The 18,494-nt window shown below is 42.2% G+C and overlaps 2 protein-coding genes across 6 annotated transcripts in view; both read right to left on the minus strand.

The window, feature by feature from the left end:
• The window catches only part of HPS3 (HPS3 biogenesis of lysosomal organelles complex 2 subunit 1), a 19,582-nt gene extending 6,423 nt beyond the window's left edge, over nt 1–13,159 (minus strand). Inside the window, exons 1-11 of one of the 5 annotated variants that reach the window (XM_032120236.1) lie at nt 12,854–13,159; nt 11,493–11,987; nt 10,072–10,258; nt 9,011–9,096; nt 7,109–7,307; nt 6,762–6,843; nt 4,795–4,949; nt 3,170–3,278; nt 2,778–2,959; nt 2,257–2,434; nt 1,380–1,610 (exon numbers count right to left, since the gene is read on the minus strand). In XM_032120236.1, coding sequence (XP_031976127.1) covers nt 1,380–1,610; nt 2,257–2,434; nt 2,778–2,959; nt 3,170–3,278; nt 4,795–4,949; nt 6,762–6,843; nt 7,109–7,307; nt 9,011–9,096; nt 10,072–10,258; nt 11,493–11,987; nt 12,854–13,076 — 2,127 coding nt within the window. In that variant the 5' untranslated portion in view covers nt 13,077–13,159. Of the gene's footprint in view, nt 1–1,379; nt 1,611–2,256; nt 2,435–2,777; nt 2,960–3,169; nt 3,279–4,794; nt 4,950–6,761; nt 6,844–7,108; nt 7,308–9,010; nt 9,097–10,071; nt 10,259–11,492; nt 12,004–12,853 lie in introns of all 5 variants that reach the window. The other 4 variants (XM_032120238.1, XM_032120234.1, XM_032120237.1 and 1 more) reach the window with 4 other exon arrangements.
• An 871-nt stretch (nt 13,160–14,030) lies between these two features.
• On the minus strand, nt 14,031–18,120 carry LOC116449046 (tubulin alpha-3 chain-like). Its single transcript, XM_032120208.1, has 5 exons — nt 18,015–18,120; nt 16,353–16,575; nt 15,669–15,817; nt 14,653–15,333; nt 14,031–14,426 (listed from the first exon to the last, which is right to left on the minus strand). Exons 1-5 carry the CDS (start codon nt 18,015–18,017, stop codon nt 14,130–14,132), a joined length of 1,353 nt encoding a protein of 450 aa, XP_031976099.1. The 5' UTR covers nt 18,018–18,120; the 3' UTR covers nt 14,031–14,129.
• Nucleotides 18,121–18,494: the final 374 nt, after the last annotated feature.

Raw genomic sequence — 18,494 nt, forward strand, 5'->3', positions numbered from 1 at the left:
TCACTGGCTGACTTTTCAAGAGGCTACTTTGCTAAATTTCAGTAGACTACTTTGCTAAAGTATGATTTTTATTTTGAAAATACCCCTGAAACAATGATCAAAATGTGCTGCACTTTGTGCAACAGGAAGCTATTTCAGGGTATGTGAGTGCTTTTGAAGGTGACTATAACAATATATTCCCATTTTAAAGACAAATGATGGAAAAATGATGCCTAAGTAAATTAAATGAATTACACAAGAAATATAAAGCAGATCTAGATGGAAAATTCAGATTAGCTTTCTGAAAGTGTTTTTTTTTTCCTAGTTTGAAATAAAATGCTTTTTTAAAGGTGAAGTGCAATAGAATATATTTAATAGCTCAGATTAGAAAGAAAGAAAATCCAACCAAAACAACTCAAGCCTAAACCACCTTATTCTCAAAATAACATCCATGCAGTGTGTGTTTGCTCACAACATGGCAATTTCATTTGATCGTGCTGCAAAAGCAGTTGGTGCTGAATGTAATTCTTGAAACAGCTCCCCACAGTTCTCACCTTGCAATTAAAAAATGGCTAACTATAAAAACTCTGCAGGACTTCTTCCACCAAAGCATGATACCTAACTTTGAAACAGCTATCCACTTACTTCAAAAGTGTTTAGACTCCCAATATCTCACTGTAAGAAAAAGTCTCTGTTTCAAACTCTATCACCTTTCAATATTCCACAGTCTTGATCAAATTTAACAAGAAGTAATTTACAGACTGGTCTCACACATGTGAACATCTATAGCAGAGACAGCTCCACTAACATTTTTGCCCCCAGTGATGAGGAATTCTTACTTTGATAGCACTGAAGTAGGTTCTGATCTGGTCTTGGTAAGAGTTAAGTGCTTTGATTCCACATAAGATGTGAAATTGTATACAGAAACTTCTGTTTGTGAGCACAATGGACAAATATTCTGCTGAAGAGCAATTTTCTAACAGCTGTTCACATACAGATGAAGTTTTCATGGGCATATCACATATTAATTACAGGTGGAGAGGCGTAGAAATGCTACTATACAATCCTCCCATGCAGCTGAAGAGCACTGGCAGAGTTGGTTACATCCCAGTAAACAACATTTAATTGATCAAGAATTAAGAGCTTCAAAACTTGCTTGTTTGGTAAGTCTTCACCCAAGACAAGACTACCCTACCTCCAGGGTAAACTGTACAGTCCTCCATTCTACTGTACAGCCCTCCATTCTACTGTTACTGCAGACATTCGGTGGAGTCTACACAGCATATCAGGAGGAAGGGGAGTAACCAAAAGTTTCTTTCACCGTAAAATGCAACTACAAGTCAAACTATTGATTTGGACTTTTCAAAGCTTGAATAGCTCATGCCCTCACCATAATTTACCTCCTTATAGGAGTCCATTTCATGTTCATACATTGTCAGGTCTCCCATTTTCAGAGCCAAGAAAGCCTTAGTAAGTGTCAGGACCACTGATGGCATCATCTTTTCTACTTTCTGAAGATACTTCACAGCTGTCAAAGGACATACGTTTCTCATGCAGGGACTGCAAAGGATATGAGGCAGCTGCACAGGGTCCGCGAGATAGAATATCTGGAGAACTTTATTTCCTGATTCCTATTGAAATAAAAGCCATTTGACAGTTTAGACCTTTTCAGATATACAGTCTTCTATGGCATATGAAAGTAGTGCCATTCTGCTGTTGTTTTTGTTTTCTGTGGTTGGTTTGTTTGTTTTTTTTCAAAACAGGCAAGTTCAGCATAGCTATCAAACCACAGTGCCTTTCTTGCCTCTCTCCTCCCCACTGGTAGAAGAGAAGGATTTCTAACTGGTAGTGATTCAACCCATTTTCTGGTGTGCCAGGAGAACATCCACCACCAAAATGAATTGTTTTTAGCAATCTGTGTAATTTAGCAATGTTCAAAGAAACAGTTGGTTTTGCTACAGAAATGAGAGATGACAGAAATTTGAGGCAGGGCTTTCCTAAAACAGAAGTGTCTCTGTGCAAGTGGGAACCAGATCCCTAGCAACATGCATCATGATAGCCAAATCTGTAAGAAGTTGCTTGAAAGCAGCCCAAAGCATCACAGGTGCTGCTTGCTATGCAACAAAAATGGGAAAAGAAAAATAATGTGAAAAAGAGTAACTGTGAAACTAAAAAAGCAGCTCAGCGTTTTCAAAGGGAAATTGATTTATATTTGATACACAGTTCTTAAAATCAGAACTAAATCAGCAGATTACAAATAATCCAACTTATTTCTACCTTACTTAATTCTTCATTTGAGTCTTCATTAAGAGAATGAGTTAAGTAAAATATAAATCCTCTCTCGTATGTCTGCATTTCATCACCTTCTGAAACTAGTCTCTTTAAAACTTCAGTCATGGATAAACCTGACATTCTGTAGTATGGCAAAGCAAGGTGGTAATTCTTTGTGTCAAACCTGAAGAAAATAGAGAGGAAGGAAAAAAATAACAAAACAACTATGGGCAACGCTTTTGCCATCACTCTTTATAAGAACTACGACTACATCAAACAAAGTCGCAGGCACATCAGTTATCAGCATATATTGTTCATATTCAACATAGTGTTGAATTCTGTTCAATGACAATAAAGACAACTAGATACTGAAGAGAGGATTAGATTAAGTAGGTTTTGTAAAACAGAAAAATTTGTGTTACATATGCAATACTAATGTAAAATAGCAAAGAATTATGGATTTTCATTTTAAAATTACACTACTGGAAACACAGCTCACCTATACCACTTTGATAACTAACACATACCTGCTATAGCAGTCTCCTAAGAAGGCACAACTTTCTCTGAATGCTCTTAGAAGATCGTCCTTCTCATCTGATTTAAGGAAATGAGGATCCATTATAGCTGCTCTGACCAGTAAGTGAGCCTCACTTAAAAGATGGATGCAGCTCTCAGTTTTAACATTTTCGTAAGTTCTACTATAATCTACCTAGAACAGACACAGGATATACTTAGGCTGCTGACAAAAATTAGGAATATACAGGAACAATTCTAATGAGGATGGCAGCTATTTGAAACAGGATTATGGGCTATTCGTAAGAAATGTATTACACTATATTCAGCAATGATGTGCATCAGAGATTAATTAACATTAGTTATTTTTAGTTAGCAAACAACAAAAGCAAGAGCTGGGCAATACCATTTCTCTGTAAAGCTGAATTGTTGAAACGGTGTTTATAATATATAAATTCCAACCAGGCTCTGACTCAGAATTTGTTCTGGATTTGATGCTGTCAGCCTTTCTGGAACTAGAGGAAAGGAAAAGAGTTGAGTTGTCAGTGTTGAAATAAACACTGCACAACGAAAAAAACCCCACTCATTTCATAATTCAAATGCATAAATAGGTATGTTTGCAGACTAGTAAGTGCTGGAGAGTTAAGCTGTGAATTTAAGTCATACTGGCTAACAACAGAACAGGGATGAGCATGTTCATACATCAGAGACATCATCAGAACTGTCCACTACATCTTCTTCTGTGTTAAACACCAGGGAATATCAGAAATCATAGAATCATCAAATGGCTTGGCTTGAACCTTAAAGATCATCTAGTTCTGACCCCCCTGTCATAAGCATGGGATGCCACCCACTGAGCAGGTCAGACTGCCCAGGGCCTTATCCAACCAGACCTTGAAGAGGTAAGTAATTTAAATTAGCTGTTTACTCACCTCCTGTAAGGACTTAGTGCATGTTTGCCCCTGCAGCTCTATCAAAGTATTTGCCAAGTCATGGCATAAAGAGTTACCAGAATGCTTTTATTCTAAAACGCTGGCTCGGTCTATAAAGCCCTGAGGTTAAAAACATTGTAGGAAAACAGACTCTTTTTGTTCTGGTTTTTGGATTTATTTTAACTGTACTAGGATATTTACACCTTAATTTTCAAATTATGGCACTAAGGAGCTTAATTTTGTCCAATTTACATTCTTTACAAAAGGCAAAAAGTGTATCTTCTTCAAATGCCAGTTAAAATATTTGAAACAACACAACTGGCAGAAAATATCCTTTATACAAGAAAACTACAGTATTTTGAATAGTCATTTTCCCTGACAGGCTTCTCCTTATCTTCTTCTGAATAATGTCTGCCCTAGACTTTAAGAAATATTGGTTCAAATAACTCCTCAATCAACTAAAACTGTCCCACTCTTGTTAATTAACTTACACTGACTTTAATAAAAGTGGTTTCTGAATAGCTGTTTAGAATAGCTGCTTAGCTGTTTTATGAAACCCCTTCAAATATGGAAGGGGAATAGCAGTTTCCATGGAAACTTGTAAGAAGTCGCATATGCCTCTGGCTACATACATGCTACAACAGCAACTCGGGGCAAAGTCTGATCCAACTTTTGTAATGGATAACTACAGTGGTGTTCGCAACTTTCTTGGAAAGAACCCTTAGCCAAAACCAAGACATTTAAATGTTGTCCTGCAACATATTTTGTAACCTGTAGCTTTGGAGCTATATATTTTTGGTACTCTATATTTTTTTTCAAGATAAATATTTTTTTAATTCTCAGGATAAATTCTTAGCAATGTTATTTTAATATTTTGTTGATTTCAAGCATTTGTGACTTTATGCTCATTTCTTCTATGTCAGTAAATACAGTAAAAATGAAAAAAAAAAAACTTGATTGCTCTTCTCAATCACTAAGAAGACAATTATTTCTAAAGAGTTTTGTAACAGAGGAACCACTCTTCAACTGCAATATCCACAAGTTCAGCACTGTACACAGAGCTAGAAGTACTGTCTCCCTAAAAGACACAAATTCTTACAGCATCCTTCTTGTAGGCTTTCTTCTTTCAGTAATATCTTCTGTGTCTGCCTTAGTCAAAAGAATTATATGGTTTTTGAAATGACAGATAGCTCTTGGTCCTATAAAAAGCTGCATTCTTAATGTACAGACATCCAGTGTGACAGGTGGACAAGCCTATAAAGGAAAGTGACTGTTTTGTAATTTCATTTGGTATGTACATTGAGTTTTTAAATAAATCAGAAAAAAAAAATAACCTTTGTACAATGATCTGACATTAAAAACATTCACCGGCTTTGCTAACTTCGAGTGCTTCATTTGAGCAAAAATAAAAATACTCATAAATGCCTAACAAGAATCATTTAATAATGAGTGAAAAAAAAATTATTTCACTCTTCAAAGCAACTGCACAGTTTCAGCTATGTTTCTCAAAATAACAGAACCTGAGGTAGATGCCTAACATGGAAAACTTTATCCCGAATAGTTTGAATTTGGCCAAATTTTAAAAAACTGCCTGGTTATAAAAGTCTTGATTTCAGTTGCTTATAAAAACCAATTACAGATAGAAGTATTATATTTGCTTGCCTATTTGTTACCTTACATAGCCAGTATTATTTCCCCAATTTGTTCTACACGCACTTTTCACGTAAAACATATGCTATCATCTATACTGAAATAAAAACTGAAAAATGCAATCTCATTTGCACTGAAATATTCTAAATTTACAGCTTTAGAAAGATAAAATACTACAGTTACAAATTAACATACACAGTGAAACAAGACAACACAGCATTCTATGTGTAACCTGCTTTTTGAAGACACCTCAACCTTTCTTGTAAGAGGTGGTGATCTGGAGGCTCTAGACCGCCCTGGGCTAGCGAGACCCAGAACAAGGCGGCTCTAAAACCGGTGTAAAAAAAACAGCAGGAAAAATAGTAATAGCAAATAATAAAAATAACCACCATCACCCATCACACTTCAAACTCCACACTGGGGCAGGGACACCCATGAGGCAACTGGCTCACGAAGGACTCACACCAGCGCAGGGACGCCCCTGAGGGACTGTAGCCCATGCAGGGATCCATGCCAGAGTGGGTGGGCAGACTGTGGATGGCAAGATACAGCATGGAAATCTGTGCAGGACTGCAGCCTTCACACCTCTCCAAAACTCCTACAGAGACAGGAGGCAGCCTATTGCCTGACTGGAGGAATTGTGACAAATTTCAATGTAACCCACAGTGAAAACGCAGAAAGCTGAGACTAGAGAATGGACGGAAAGATTGTGTCACGTGCCAGTATTAGCTATCCAGAGCAGAGAATACATGTTTGGCTCTTGAAAATTTTATAAAGCTTCTACTGTCCTATGGTTTCTTTATGTCTCCTGTCTACATGCTCAGAAGAAATCCTTAAATGCTATCTTAAAATACACCTCCGTCTACCTTTCCTACTACTTTTATTAATGTGTATCATGATCTTTACATTCAATAGATTTTTACTGATGAGCAATTTAAGGAAGGGAAATAGTTTAAACCTCCAAGGATCAAAAGCCCTCCTCCTAAAAAACATGCCCTAAATATTTGGTAGCAGACTTGTTCAATTGCCTACGTGCCTCTTAGAAAAACTGGTTTTTCAAGGACACCTAAGAGAGAGAAACATCACACAATAAAAGAAAACTCTTCACTCTTCCTTCAGTTTTATACAGAAAAGCATGGAATTTAGTTTAAAAAAGAAGTGATTTTATAGCTTTTCACGTTTTTGAAAACATTCTACTAATGGTCTAGAATTTTACGTGGCAATAATAGATTGTTTCATTGAGAGATCTGTAGACCAGCAAAATACAACATGCCATAGCCTGAAGTAAAATATTCATTTTGGATGTTATTTTATTGGTTCAGCCACTAAAACTAACAGGATCTCAAAAGAAAATGTAAGTCAACTAAGTGTCATACCACTACTCCCATTCTTTCAGTGAGATAATGAGAGGTGTACCTTCACCGTCGTGTCAATATATGGATCCTCATCACGAGCTGCTGCTGCACTGCATCTCACTGTGAAGCACTGCAGGCTCTGACTAGAGAGGAAAGAAGAAAACACAACAATGAAGGAAAGAAATTAAGACTTGCAAAAATCAAGTAGCCAAGACTACAGTGAATCAGCTCTTTTTTCTTTGAAGAAATGGGCTTTAAAGCCTAAGCAGGAAGGTATGCTGAACTAACACATGAGCCAGAGATTTCCAGGAGGCTATGAGGGACGTATCAGAGGGGAAAAAAAATTTAAAAAGGACAGCAGCATAGAGAAACATAGTAATACTATCAGTAGAATCATAAACATAGTACCTTGTAATGACATGCAGGAACTGTGGAGTGAGGACTGCCTGCTCTGACTTCTCCGAATATTGGTAAGTAGAAATTAGTTCTACTAACTTCCCAATTGAGTAGAGATATCCAACATGAGGTAAAGAGAAAAAGCAAAAGAGACTCAGAAGTTTTCTCTCATTCTCAGTTTCCTCACAGGCTGTTGCAGAACTTCCTAGATGTAACAATGAGAAAGGTATTTTATGTACTTCATAAATCAAAACCCGGCAATTCCATTCCAAGCTTGATGCCTAAAAGATACAATCAAACCTGCCCAAGTTGCAGACTAGTTTTCTTAGTAGCTAGTAAAAAATAGTTTTATATGAAGCTCAGTGTGCATGTCAAAAATTTGTATGACATGTTATCTCATTTGGAGGCATATTCACAAAAATATGGACCTAGCACCTAGTGAAGAAATTCTATAGATGTAACAGCATTAGAGAGTCTTGGTAAACTCACCACAACTAAGCATCCATGGATTGAAAGTCTAATCTTAGACAATTACTTTTAAGGTGGAATGAATGCTCATCCAGAACTGCAGCTCACAAAAAAATAGGTCACCACTTAAGAAAGGAAAGGCTGGAAATGGCAGAATTTATTAGGACGCCACTTTAGCAGGTAACAGCTGTGTTCATTTTCTACAGACCCTCTTGTCAAAGCCTGTAAATCACATGAGAGCATAACACAGCTGGAGTTAAATGGCAAGCAGCTCATTCTTTTCAGTCAGCTGCAAGTTAAATGAGGCATTGCTACTTAGCAGACAGTAAATCATCTCAAACTGAGTGAGCAGTCAGTAAAAGGCAAGGGCCAACCATACCCTGGGATGCATCAGGCACAGCACTGCCAGGGGGGCAGGGATGGTACTGTCCCGCTCTGCTCTGCACTGGGGCAGCATTATCTTGAGTCCTACGGTCAGTGTGAGGCACCACAATACAGGAAGGATATAAAGCTATTAGAGAAGAAGCTAAGGTAGGGCTAAAAAGATGGTGAAGAGTCTGGAGGGGAGGCCACAGGAGGAGTAGCTGAGGGCACTTGGTTTGTTCAGCCTGGCAGAGACTGAGGAGAGACCTAAGAGCATTCTACATGCAGTTCCTGAGGGAATGGCATGAAGCTGTGTGAGGGGAGGTTTAGGTTGGGTATTAGGAAAAGGTTCTTCCCCCAGAGGGTGGTTGGGCACTGGAACAGGCTCCCCAGGGCGGTGGTCATAGCCCAAGCCCGCCAGAGCTCAAGGAGCATTTGGAAAATGTTCTCAGGCACTTGGTGGGAATCTTGGGGTTCTCCTGCACAGGGCCAGGAGTTGGATTTGATGATGCTTGTGAGTCCCTTCCAACTCAGGACCTTCTATGATTCTATGAAATCTGACTGCTAACATACAGCATTAAATTCTTCCATGGGTCTTTTGGGGCTTGAGCTAGTGAACCCCTAAAATCTGCATTCATCCCTTCCAGTTTTAATTAAAGCCCTTCAGAAATGTAACCAGTATCTTAGTGATTATTAACGTTTACTACTCTGATTTCCTCGGCTGGCTGAGAGGCAGTCTAGTATCTTGTAACACTACGGAGAATTTTATTAATGCAATGTGAAGACTGACTGTTTTGCAACACAAAATTTATCAGTAAAGAACTGATAAAAGCTGATTTAGTCACACTTTTTGTGTGATGAATTGGTATGTTAGTTCAAGGTTTATGTAGAACTTGGACAAATTAAAAGACTTTTTGTTAACAGAAGCTCAGTTTAAACAACTGAAAAAGGAGGAAGATCTCAATTTAAAAACAAATCATACAGAAATCATGCAGTGTATGAAACAGGATATACAAAGAAGCTCCTTCCTTTCACAAGTCTCCTATGACATAGTCCATAGTGCATTCATGCATATCCATATACCTGTCTGGTATACAGGAAGCAGTTGAAGAGAGTGCAACTTTGTCTCTTCACAAAACCCAAAAGGCGACTGATCGGGTGCAAAACGTCTAGAAAAAAGTCCAAAACAACATGGGACGGCCGTGAGAAATTATGATGATAAACTTTGGACAAGTAAACAGCACTGGTTATAAGAGGCACATCTCATGTTTCAACACTCAATAATAATGCACACTCTTACTACCAATGCCATTGTAGAAGCCAAGAAGCAGCACAGCTAGCTAGAACTATATTGAGTTCCTGCAACCAAAATCCTCTGTCTTTGCTTGTCTGCAAGATGCACATCAAAGTCTGAGATCACTGAAGAAATCCTGCAATTGATTTTGACCTCAATTTAACCTTCTTTTTCCTCTCTCTTTCTATTCCACTGAGCTATATGGAACATCATGCCATCTCCAATACGATTTTTTTCCCTATTATGTGTCATCCTTTTCCCTCCTTTGCTTTGGAATTCACTGTTGGACCCTGACATCAATTCTTCCTCGGCTTTTGACAGAAATTCTGATGAAAGAGGAAGACTAAATCAGCTTCCTGAGGAGGGGACCTGGAGAGGCAGGTGCTGAACATTTCTCCCTGGGATCCTGGGACAAGATACCTGGGAAGGGCTCAAAGCTGTGCCAGGGGAGGTCCAGACTTGACATGAGGAAGCATTTTCTTACCGAGAATAGTGAAACACTGACAGGTTTCCTAGAGAGGTGATTGATGCCCTAGACCTGTCACTGTTTAAGAGGTGTTTGGACTGTGCCCTTAATTATATGCTTTAACAGTGGCTCACCCCAGAAGTGGTCAGGCAGTTGCACTAGATGATTGCTGCAGATCCCTTCCAAGTGAAATATTCCAAGATACTAAAAAATGGGCTTTATTTGGAATCCCATAATTTCCTCAGTTCCAAAGAAACACCAAACCTTATAAAAACCCCAGAAGTAAAAACATCAGGAGTTTTCTTTCAAAAAGACAAAACACACAACTCAGTTTGGTTTTTTGTAGTAAATTAACCCATAAAAGGGAAAGTATGTCTGTAATACCTGAAAAGCAGATACTGCACTTGGAAGCGCTTTGTGTCTTCTGTAGGTAACTCTGTGGATTCCAGTGTGATGGGTATCTCACATAGCTTACTTTCTTCCCCAAGCAGTTCCACTGGCTTCTGACATACGATGAACTCATCTAATTCAAGCTGTAAAGTATGTGTTGAAGGACTTTCATCTCTCACACCTGAGCAATGAAAATGCTATCTTAATTGTTCAAACCATTCCACTCGGCAGTAAGAAAATGGTATGACATAATATCAATTAAACGCTCCAATTACAGCTAGCTAGCTAGCACTGGCTTCCTCAAACCACAAGATTTTGAAAACAACCATGCTAGAAGATGGGAACAATTCCTATTTAAGCCTCAAAAGTCTGAATACTTAAGAGTCAAGATTTCTGGGGAAAAAAAACCCAAACAGGTAAACCGTTCATTAGAAGGCGAGTCCAAGGCAACCAGAGCCGCAAATGGCTGGTCATCAAAAAATGTTGACTTTTGCCTGAAGAGGTTTTGAGAAGGCAGAGGCAGCTATCAGAGGAAGTTGTATTGTCTTAAACTCACTTAAGTCCTGGAAAGCAAATCCTAATAACACTCACAAAGTAACTGGAACTTTTCTATGCAGTTTTCAGTAATAAAAACAACTGGGGATAGGACGCCACTATCTGGAAAAGATCCATGTTCACTCAGTTAAGAACATTACATTTATATTGTTCCCACCTGAAGAGTCTTATTTACCTTTAAATTTTTTCTAGGTGCAGTTTCCATTCCTAAAAGACCATCCTTTTAAGTTTCTTCAGTTATAAAGAAAGGACCTTCCTAAGGTTTGTTGGTGTTGATCTGATACATATACGTTTGGAAAAGTGGGAATTGATAATTCATTACATACAGATTGCTATCTGTACACCTATTTCTGGGATTTCTAGAATTCTAAGGCAAGCCCCCAAGTAAGATAACGGCCTGAAAAAGGAGAATGTGCTTTATTATGGCAGGTTCCGAGCCTAACAGTTACAAAAGCACACAGACATCACAACAGAAACATTCTTAATTGTGTAAGTCAGTTACTTAGGCAGTGACACTGATAGAATTTTTCTGAACACAGCACACTGAACTACTACCACTTTAACTTGGCCCATTGTGGCACCGTACAACAGGGACCTAATTCTGTGTCTGCAGATGCTGTACTACCCTCTAAGTGTGATGGCATATTAGTATGAAATGTTACCTCCAACGGCAGGTTGGTACAACTTTTCACGCCCTAGATTATTCAGCTGATAGTCAGTGATAGGACGATGTGGAAATATTTTCTGAAGGGCAAAGACCCTGTTTGAGACTACTTTCAGAACAACAGGAATCAACTAGCAGATTCTTGGAGATAAAAAAAAAAAATAAAAATAAAAATTTAAATTATTTCAGCACCTACCTCCATCCTCAGCCTTTTCTGGTGCACTGACTCCCTGAGCACATTGCTTTGTCCTGTCTGCACTTTGCTGAACCAGTTCCAGTTTCAGGATTAGAACATCCAGCTCTGTTGTTACAGCTATATGTCTGGCACAAAATGCAACTTCAGCAGGAATGAGGTTATCAATGTGCAAAATTAAGGAGCGTTCAAAATCTAACACAGTCAAATTCTGGTTTATGACCAGGTATTTCAAACAGAACATGACTAGTTTATTCTTGCAGCCCACAAGAAGATCTCCATTCACAGGACAACATGAAATGCACAGTGGAGGATCCGAAAGTGGCATTTCAACAACTGACATCTGTTCTTTTAAGGTTTCACTGTATGACTCTTCCATCTTGTGACCAACCATCCGAACACACACGCGAGCACTCCCTGAAGACATGCATCTCCAGTTCATATACGCTCTTAGGAAAGTTGCTTTGCTTTTTTCTTCAATTGTCACCAGATAGTCTCCTTAAAAGAAAGCATACTGATATATCATTAAAAAATAGAGCACAGTTTCTGAGCTCTTTACCTGCTGTAGTATGCTACAAAGAACATCAAGTCTCAACTCTTACAAAAAATTCCAAAAACAGTTTTCACCGATTTTTCCCTAATTAAATACAAAGTGCAAATTTCTTTGCTGGGTGGCACACACTTCACACACCAGTAAAAAGCAGGATTTACAGATGTAGATCCAGGGTAACTCCTATGTGAATTATCTCTATGAGTTGTGACTGCAGACAAGGTCCCCCACTCCCCGCCTCCTCACACCCATTAATGAGGAAATGTTTTGTTCTCTACAGACCATGGAAAGCAATAGACTTATGAAGAGCTGTGGGATCGGCTGGAACGACCACCCACTCCGTGCTCTAAAAACAAAAAACAAAAAACCAAAAGCAGGGAAGGGGGCACAGACCGCAACCGAGGCGGAGGCAGACGACGAAGGGAGATGCGGCCCGTACCCTCTCTGCAGGCTCAAGCGCTGCCGGCGCTGGGACCGGCCCGCGCTTCCCAGCCCGGGCCGCTGGGCAGCCCGCTCCAGCAGGCGCGCCCTACCTCGAGCTCGGAGGGAGCCTGAGAAGGAGCCTGAGGGGAAGTCTGAGGCAGACACGGGTGGGAGGGCCAGGTCGTCCTCCCGCGGCGGAGCCCGAGCGGCTTTGTTCGCCGCCCGCCACCCACCGGCCCCGGCCCCGGCCCCGGCCCCGGCCCCGGCCCCGGCCCGAGCGGCCCGCCATCCCCGCCCGGCGGACCCTCAGGGCCGGTCCACGCACTCGAGCCTGACACGTCCCGGCCTCCCCAGCCGAGCACTGACGGACCCAGCGGTCGCCGGGACTGACCTGCCGAGCTGTGCGCCATGCGCAGCACGGGACCCAGCGTGGCGAAGGAGCCCAGGGCCTCGCAGCGGCCCTGTTCGCGCACGGCGAACACCTCCACCCTACAGCTGGCCGCCGTGCTGGCCACGAACAGCACGTCTTGGCCGCAGCAGAAGTGCGCCGGTTCTTGCTTGCAGGGCACTACTCGCTGCGACCCGAAAGGGTGCAGGTTGTAAAGCTGCACCATGGTCCCGAAAGTTTCGGCCGCAGCAGCGGAGACAGCACTCACCGCCTCTTGGGGCGGCGCCCTGCACTTCCGCGGTGGGCAGAGCTGCCTCCGCGCGGCGCTGTGCGAGGGCGGGTGCGGCCGTGTGCGGCTGCCCCGGGGCAGGTACCCTCGTACGGGGTTCGGTGTGGCCTTAGCGTGACTCCGTTGCTGTGTGAGCACTGCCAGGAATCCTCCGTCATGGCAGAGCAGCGCTATACACTGGCGGAGCTCTCGAGGGGGAAGATAAACTGGAAGTGATCCTTGAGGAGTGTGAGACGGACTGGGAACGGTGACTGATAAATGGAAGACCTTGCTGACGGGTGTTTGGTCGGTGGTTTGTGTGCGGATCGGCTTTTACTCGGGCACGGCTTGGAGCAGCTACCGCCGGCAGCAGCGTGCCTAATGCATTAGGCTGCTGAAACCTGGGTTCTTTCAGTCTCCGAGACAAAACCAGAGACTTTTTTGTATTTAAATACAGCAATTCTTTCTTAATAACAAAAAAAAAAAAAAAAAAGATTCACACCCCAACCAATAAACCCCCCAAACAAAAGCCTAGTTATTTCACAGAATAGTCCCAGTTGTAAGGGACCCAACAAGGATCACTAAGTCCAACTCTTAGCTGAATGGCCTGTATGGGGATTGAAACCACAACCTTGGTGCTGTTAGCACCATGCTCTAACCAACGGGTTCAGCACTTTTTACATAAGCCAAGTGTTCCATGATAGAGCTGCTTCCATATGTCTCTAAAGCTTTATTCATGTGACCATACTGGTAAAGGATATTAATTTTTTTTTTTTACTAGGCCAATGTTGGAAGGTAAAAATTACCATGCACTTTTAAAGCAGGTAACAGATCCACTACCAAAACCTGCCATCTCAAATGGTCCTTCCCTCATGAATACACACATTAATAGTGAAGAAGAAAAAGCAGCAGTATAATCTCTGGAACTTTATTTAGAAACACATTTGAAAACAAACAGGGTTCTGCAATTGGTTTTTTTTGGTAAATAAATTTTTCCAGGCTTTAGTTTTCTCAATATTCATCTCCTTCTTCAGCCTCTGCTTCTACCGAGTCTAGGCCAACTTCTTCATAATCTTTCTCAAGGGCAGCAAGGTCTTCCCGGGCTTCCGAAAATTCTCCTTCCTCCATCCCTTCCCCAACATACCAATGCACAAAGGCACGCTTAGTATACATGAGATCAAATTTGTGGTCGAGCCGAGCCCATGCTTCTGCAATAGCAGTTGTGTTGCTCAGCATACACACAGCCCGCTGCACCTTGGCAAGGTCAGCACCTGGCACCACAGTTGGAGGCTGGTAGTTAATGCCCACCTTCAAGAAAACAAATGAGAACTTTCCTTAGCAGTGCTAAGGCTTAAAGACTCATTTCTGTTAACAATCAAAAATCACCATGATTACAAATAAAATAGCTTAGAGTTATTTTGCACTTTATCAAAATATTTAACAGGGAGATTACAACATTGTAGTATGACTGTCACCTCTGAAGACTACACAATTCCTAATCATTTAGATATCGAGCACTTAAAAGGCTACATACCTTGAATCCAGTTGGGCACCAATCCACAAACTGAATGGTACGTTTAGTCTTGATAGTGGCAATGGCTGCATTGACATCTTTGGGCACAACATCGCCTCTGTATAACATGCAGCAGGCCATGTACTTGCCATGGCGAGGGTCACATTTGACCATCTGGTTGGCTGGTTCAAAGCATGCGTGGGTAATTTCAGCCACAGATAACTGCTCATGATATGCTTTTTCAGCAGAGATGATAGGGGCATATGTTACCAAGGGGAAATGGATTCGTGGGTATGGAACCAGGTTAGTTTGAAATTCTGTCAGATCTACATTGAGGGCTCCATCAAAACGCAGTGAGGCTGTGATGGATGAAACAATTTGCCCAATTAATCGGTTTAAATTTGTGTAAGTAGGACGGCCAATGTCCAGGTTACGACGACATATATCGTAAATGGCTTCATTATCTACCATAAAGGCACAGTCTGAATGCTCTAATGTTGTGTGGGTAGTTAGAATTGAGTTGTAGGGTTCCACTACAGCAGTGGAAACTTGTGGTGCTGGATAAATTGCAAACTCCAGCTTAGATTTCTTGCCATAGTCAACAGACAGCCTTTCCATGAGCAGTGATGCAAACCCTGAACCAGTGCCTCCTCCAAAACTATGAAAGATAAGGAAGCCTTGCAGCCCTGTGCATAAATCAGCCTATAATGAGTTGAAAAAAATGAGAGAAAAAGAAGTTATTGCTGGTTTTGGAGAAATCAGTATTAAAATAATCATTCAAAATAATTTCTGTCATAAGTTAGCTAGTTTTACATTGTTAAAATAAAAAAAACAGTGTTCTTGAAAGGTCCTGATTTAACTGCTTGAATTTTTATTTAAAGGGGGCCCAGGGCAGGCAAGGAAATAAAAGGTTTATTTTGTTTTGAACAATTAACTATGCATAAACTTCTTAACAAAAAACCAGCAAACCATCAATATAGCTAGCTATAGAGCTGCATCAATTATTTTAAATACTAACTTGCAGCATGAATCCTTACCAGTTTGCGAATGCGGTCTAGCACTAGATCAACGATCTCTTTTCCGATGGTATAATGGCCTCTGGCATAATTATTGGCTGCATCTTCTTTCCCAGTAATGAGCTGCTCAGGATGGAATAACTGCCTATACGTGCCTGTACGCACTTCATCTACAAAAAAACCCACAATACCTCATCATAAGTTTGATCTGTTCAGTTCTGTGTGTGCTGCCTAGTGACTACACACAAAGCACGTGTGTCAAAAGAGTGTAGACAGCATCTCTGACTACACACAGCTTTGTCTGACTAGTCTTAAGAAGTTGGCACCACTTCTGCCCCTTTGTTTCAGGGTAAACATCAGGCACACACAAAGCAGTATTTGTACTCAATGAACACAGAGATCACTCAGAAAACTACATTACAGGTACAGACATGATACTGGACAGCACTCAAACAAAACTCTGTATGCAGTGCAGCAGTCTGGAAAGATGATCCAGATCGTAAAGAAGTTCTCTTGTTTTCCAGATATTGTTACCTGTAGACCATTATGTAATTTCTTTCAAATAACAATAACCTCAAATGTCAAAACAGCATCCAGACACACATTTTAAAATCTGTAGTGTTCTATAGAAACAAAATAAGACAGTGGGGAATCTGTAACGGATCCTCACTTTTTCACTTAAGACCTTTAATGTTGGGTACATACCAACTACGGTTGGCTCTAGGTCAACAAACACTGCTCTCGGAACATGTTTACCGGCTCCTGTCTCACTGAAGAAAGTGTTAAATGAATCATCTCCACGTCCCATTGTATTATCACTAGGCACTTGACCATCAGGCTGGATCCCATGTTCAAGACAATACAATTCCCAACATGCATTGCCAATCTGAACACCAGCCTGACCAACATGGATGGATATGCATTCACGCTGCAAAGTAAAAAGAGAATGATAATGAGACATGGGGCTACCTGCCCATGGGTTGTACTTTCTATGATCTTCCTTTTCTGCAATGAATATTCCCTGTTTGCTCTTAAGTGACAATTTAAGAGAACAAGTTGTCTGCTGCTGGCAAGACACTACTCACCTTAGCTGACCTGCACTGACTTTGAGAATATTGGAAGATCCTAAAGACAACATAGTTTCTATGCACACATAGGTGAATACAAATTCATTATTCCTTAAAATGCTGCATATATATTCCCTCTTTAATATTCAGCCTAGTCTCTTTTTCACCTTCTTTTAGTCTTTGGAAGACCTCTTTAGATAATATCCCCCCAATTTCCTTGACTTGTTACCAGACCACGTACTGGGTAACTGTTGCAATAATCTTTCCTGCACAGGACCATTCACTACATTTTCCTGTATAATAATCATAGCACTATCTAGGCCCCAGCAATTCGTACATATTTTTTTCATACATATTCCTATGTGAAATCGTCTTAGAGTCCCAATCGATTGTAATCTGCCCCCTTTTAGCTCGCTCCTTTGATTCTAAGCAACTGTGCCATGTATGTTTAATCTCCCAATACCTCAATTGTCTTACACCTGAGATGGAAATAAGCTGCTTTTCTAGTTTACTGTTAGAGTGTATCTAGAAAAAAGCTGAGATGGGAAAGAAAAAGCAAGGTGTCTGGGCTGCTCTTCCCCGTTTCCTTGGTAGCTTCATCAAACTCCGCAGTCTCCGCTCCACCCCCGCAGATCCGGCACGAGTCTCGCGCCGCCCGCGCGACCCCTCACGCCGCCGGCCGCACCCGCTCCTGATTGGCTACGCCCAGCGAGTGGCCCGCTCTGCCCCTCACCGTCGCCGGCCACACCTCCTCCTCTGATTGGCTACACTCAGGGAGCGGCTCCCGGCACGCGCCACCCGCCTCGTCCCTCACCGCCGCCCTCCCAGGAGCGCGCGCCGTGCCGTGCCGTCTCCGGTTTCACGCACCAAGGCGGCCTAAAAACGGCGGATAGATCCGGCCGGTCGCCACCATGCTCTTTCCCGCTATCTCCCTGCCTCCCGGATCAGGTTTCAGTTCGTCCCTCGCGTCTTCGCGCGGGAGGTGCCTGCTCCGAACAGACTTCCCTTGCACATATCTCGTCTTGCTAGCTATCGGCCGGTTTCTATGCCCCGCCTCCTCTAAAGTTAATATGCTTTTACACTAATTTCTCTCCTTCTCCCCAACACTTCTGCCTTAGAGCTACCGCGGTGACTTCAAGCAGAGACTGCCTGCGAGTCCTGGCGCAGCACGTGCAGTCATGAAATCCCATGAGGTGCCGCAGCAGAAGCGGTGCCAAACGCCCTTTCTCCCCCCGCAGCCACAAGGATCCCGTCTCCAAATGCCCCCTCCTCCCACAGCCGCAAGGATCCCGTCTCCCACCATGGTGCCTTGCTAAGATGAACTCCGGCTGCGCCACAAAACGTCCGTCGCCGCCACCGACCGACACCAACTGCCGACCGTTAACCGCCTCAAACCCCTCGCCTCAAGTGCTGGCTTTCCATTGGCCCTTACCCGCGTGGGCTACGCGGGAGCGAAGACCGTTGATTGGCCCCTCGCCTCAGCTTCTGGCTTCCCATTGGCCATTACCCGCGCGGAGTGGGGGCGAGGGAAGGTCTCTGATTGGCCGAGGGCGCTCTTCTCCCGGCGAGGGGGAAGACTGCCACCAGTTGGGGGCGTGTCCAGGGGCGGGGCTTGAGCGGCACGGAGGGGGGGTGGGTGCGTGCGTCCTGTCCTGTCGAGGCGGGAAACTCCATCTGGGGTGCCGGGGGTTTGCTACGTAGGCTCTGAGTAAAAATGAAGTGGTACCACAGTGCTAAGCTGTTTTAATATGTAAACGTGATCTATACTGGTTACGATGAT

The sequence above is a fragment of the Corvus moneduloides genome, chromosome 10 (assembly GCF_009650955.1).
Source record: "Corvus moneduloides isolate bCorMon1 chromosome 10, bCorMon1.pri, whole genome shotgun sequence".
Lineage (NCBI taxonomy): Eukaryota > Metazoa > Chordata > Aves > Passeriformes > Corvidae > Corvus > Corvus moneduloides.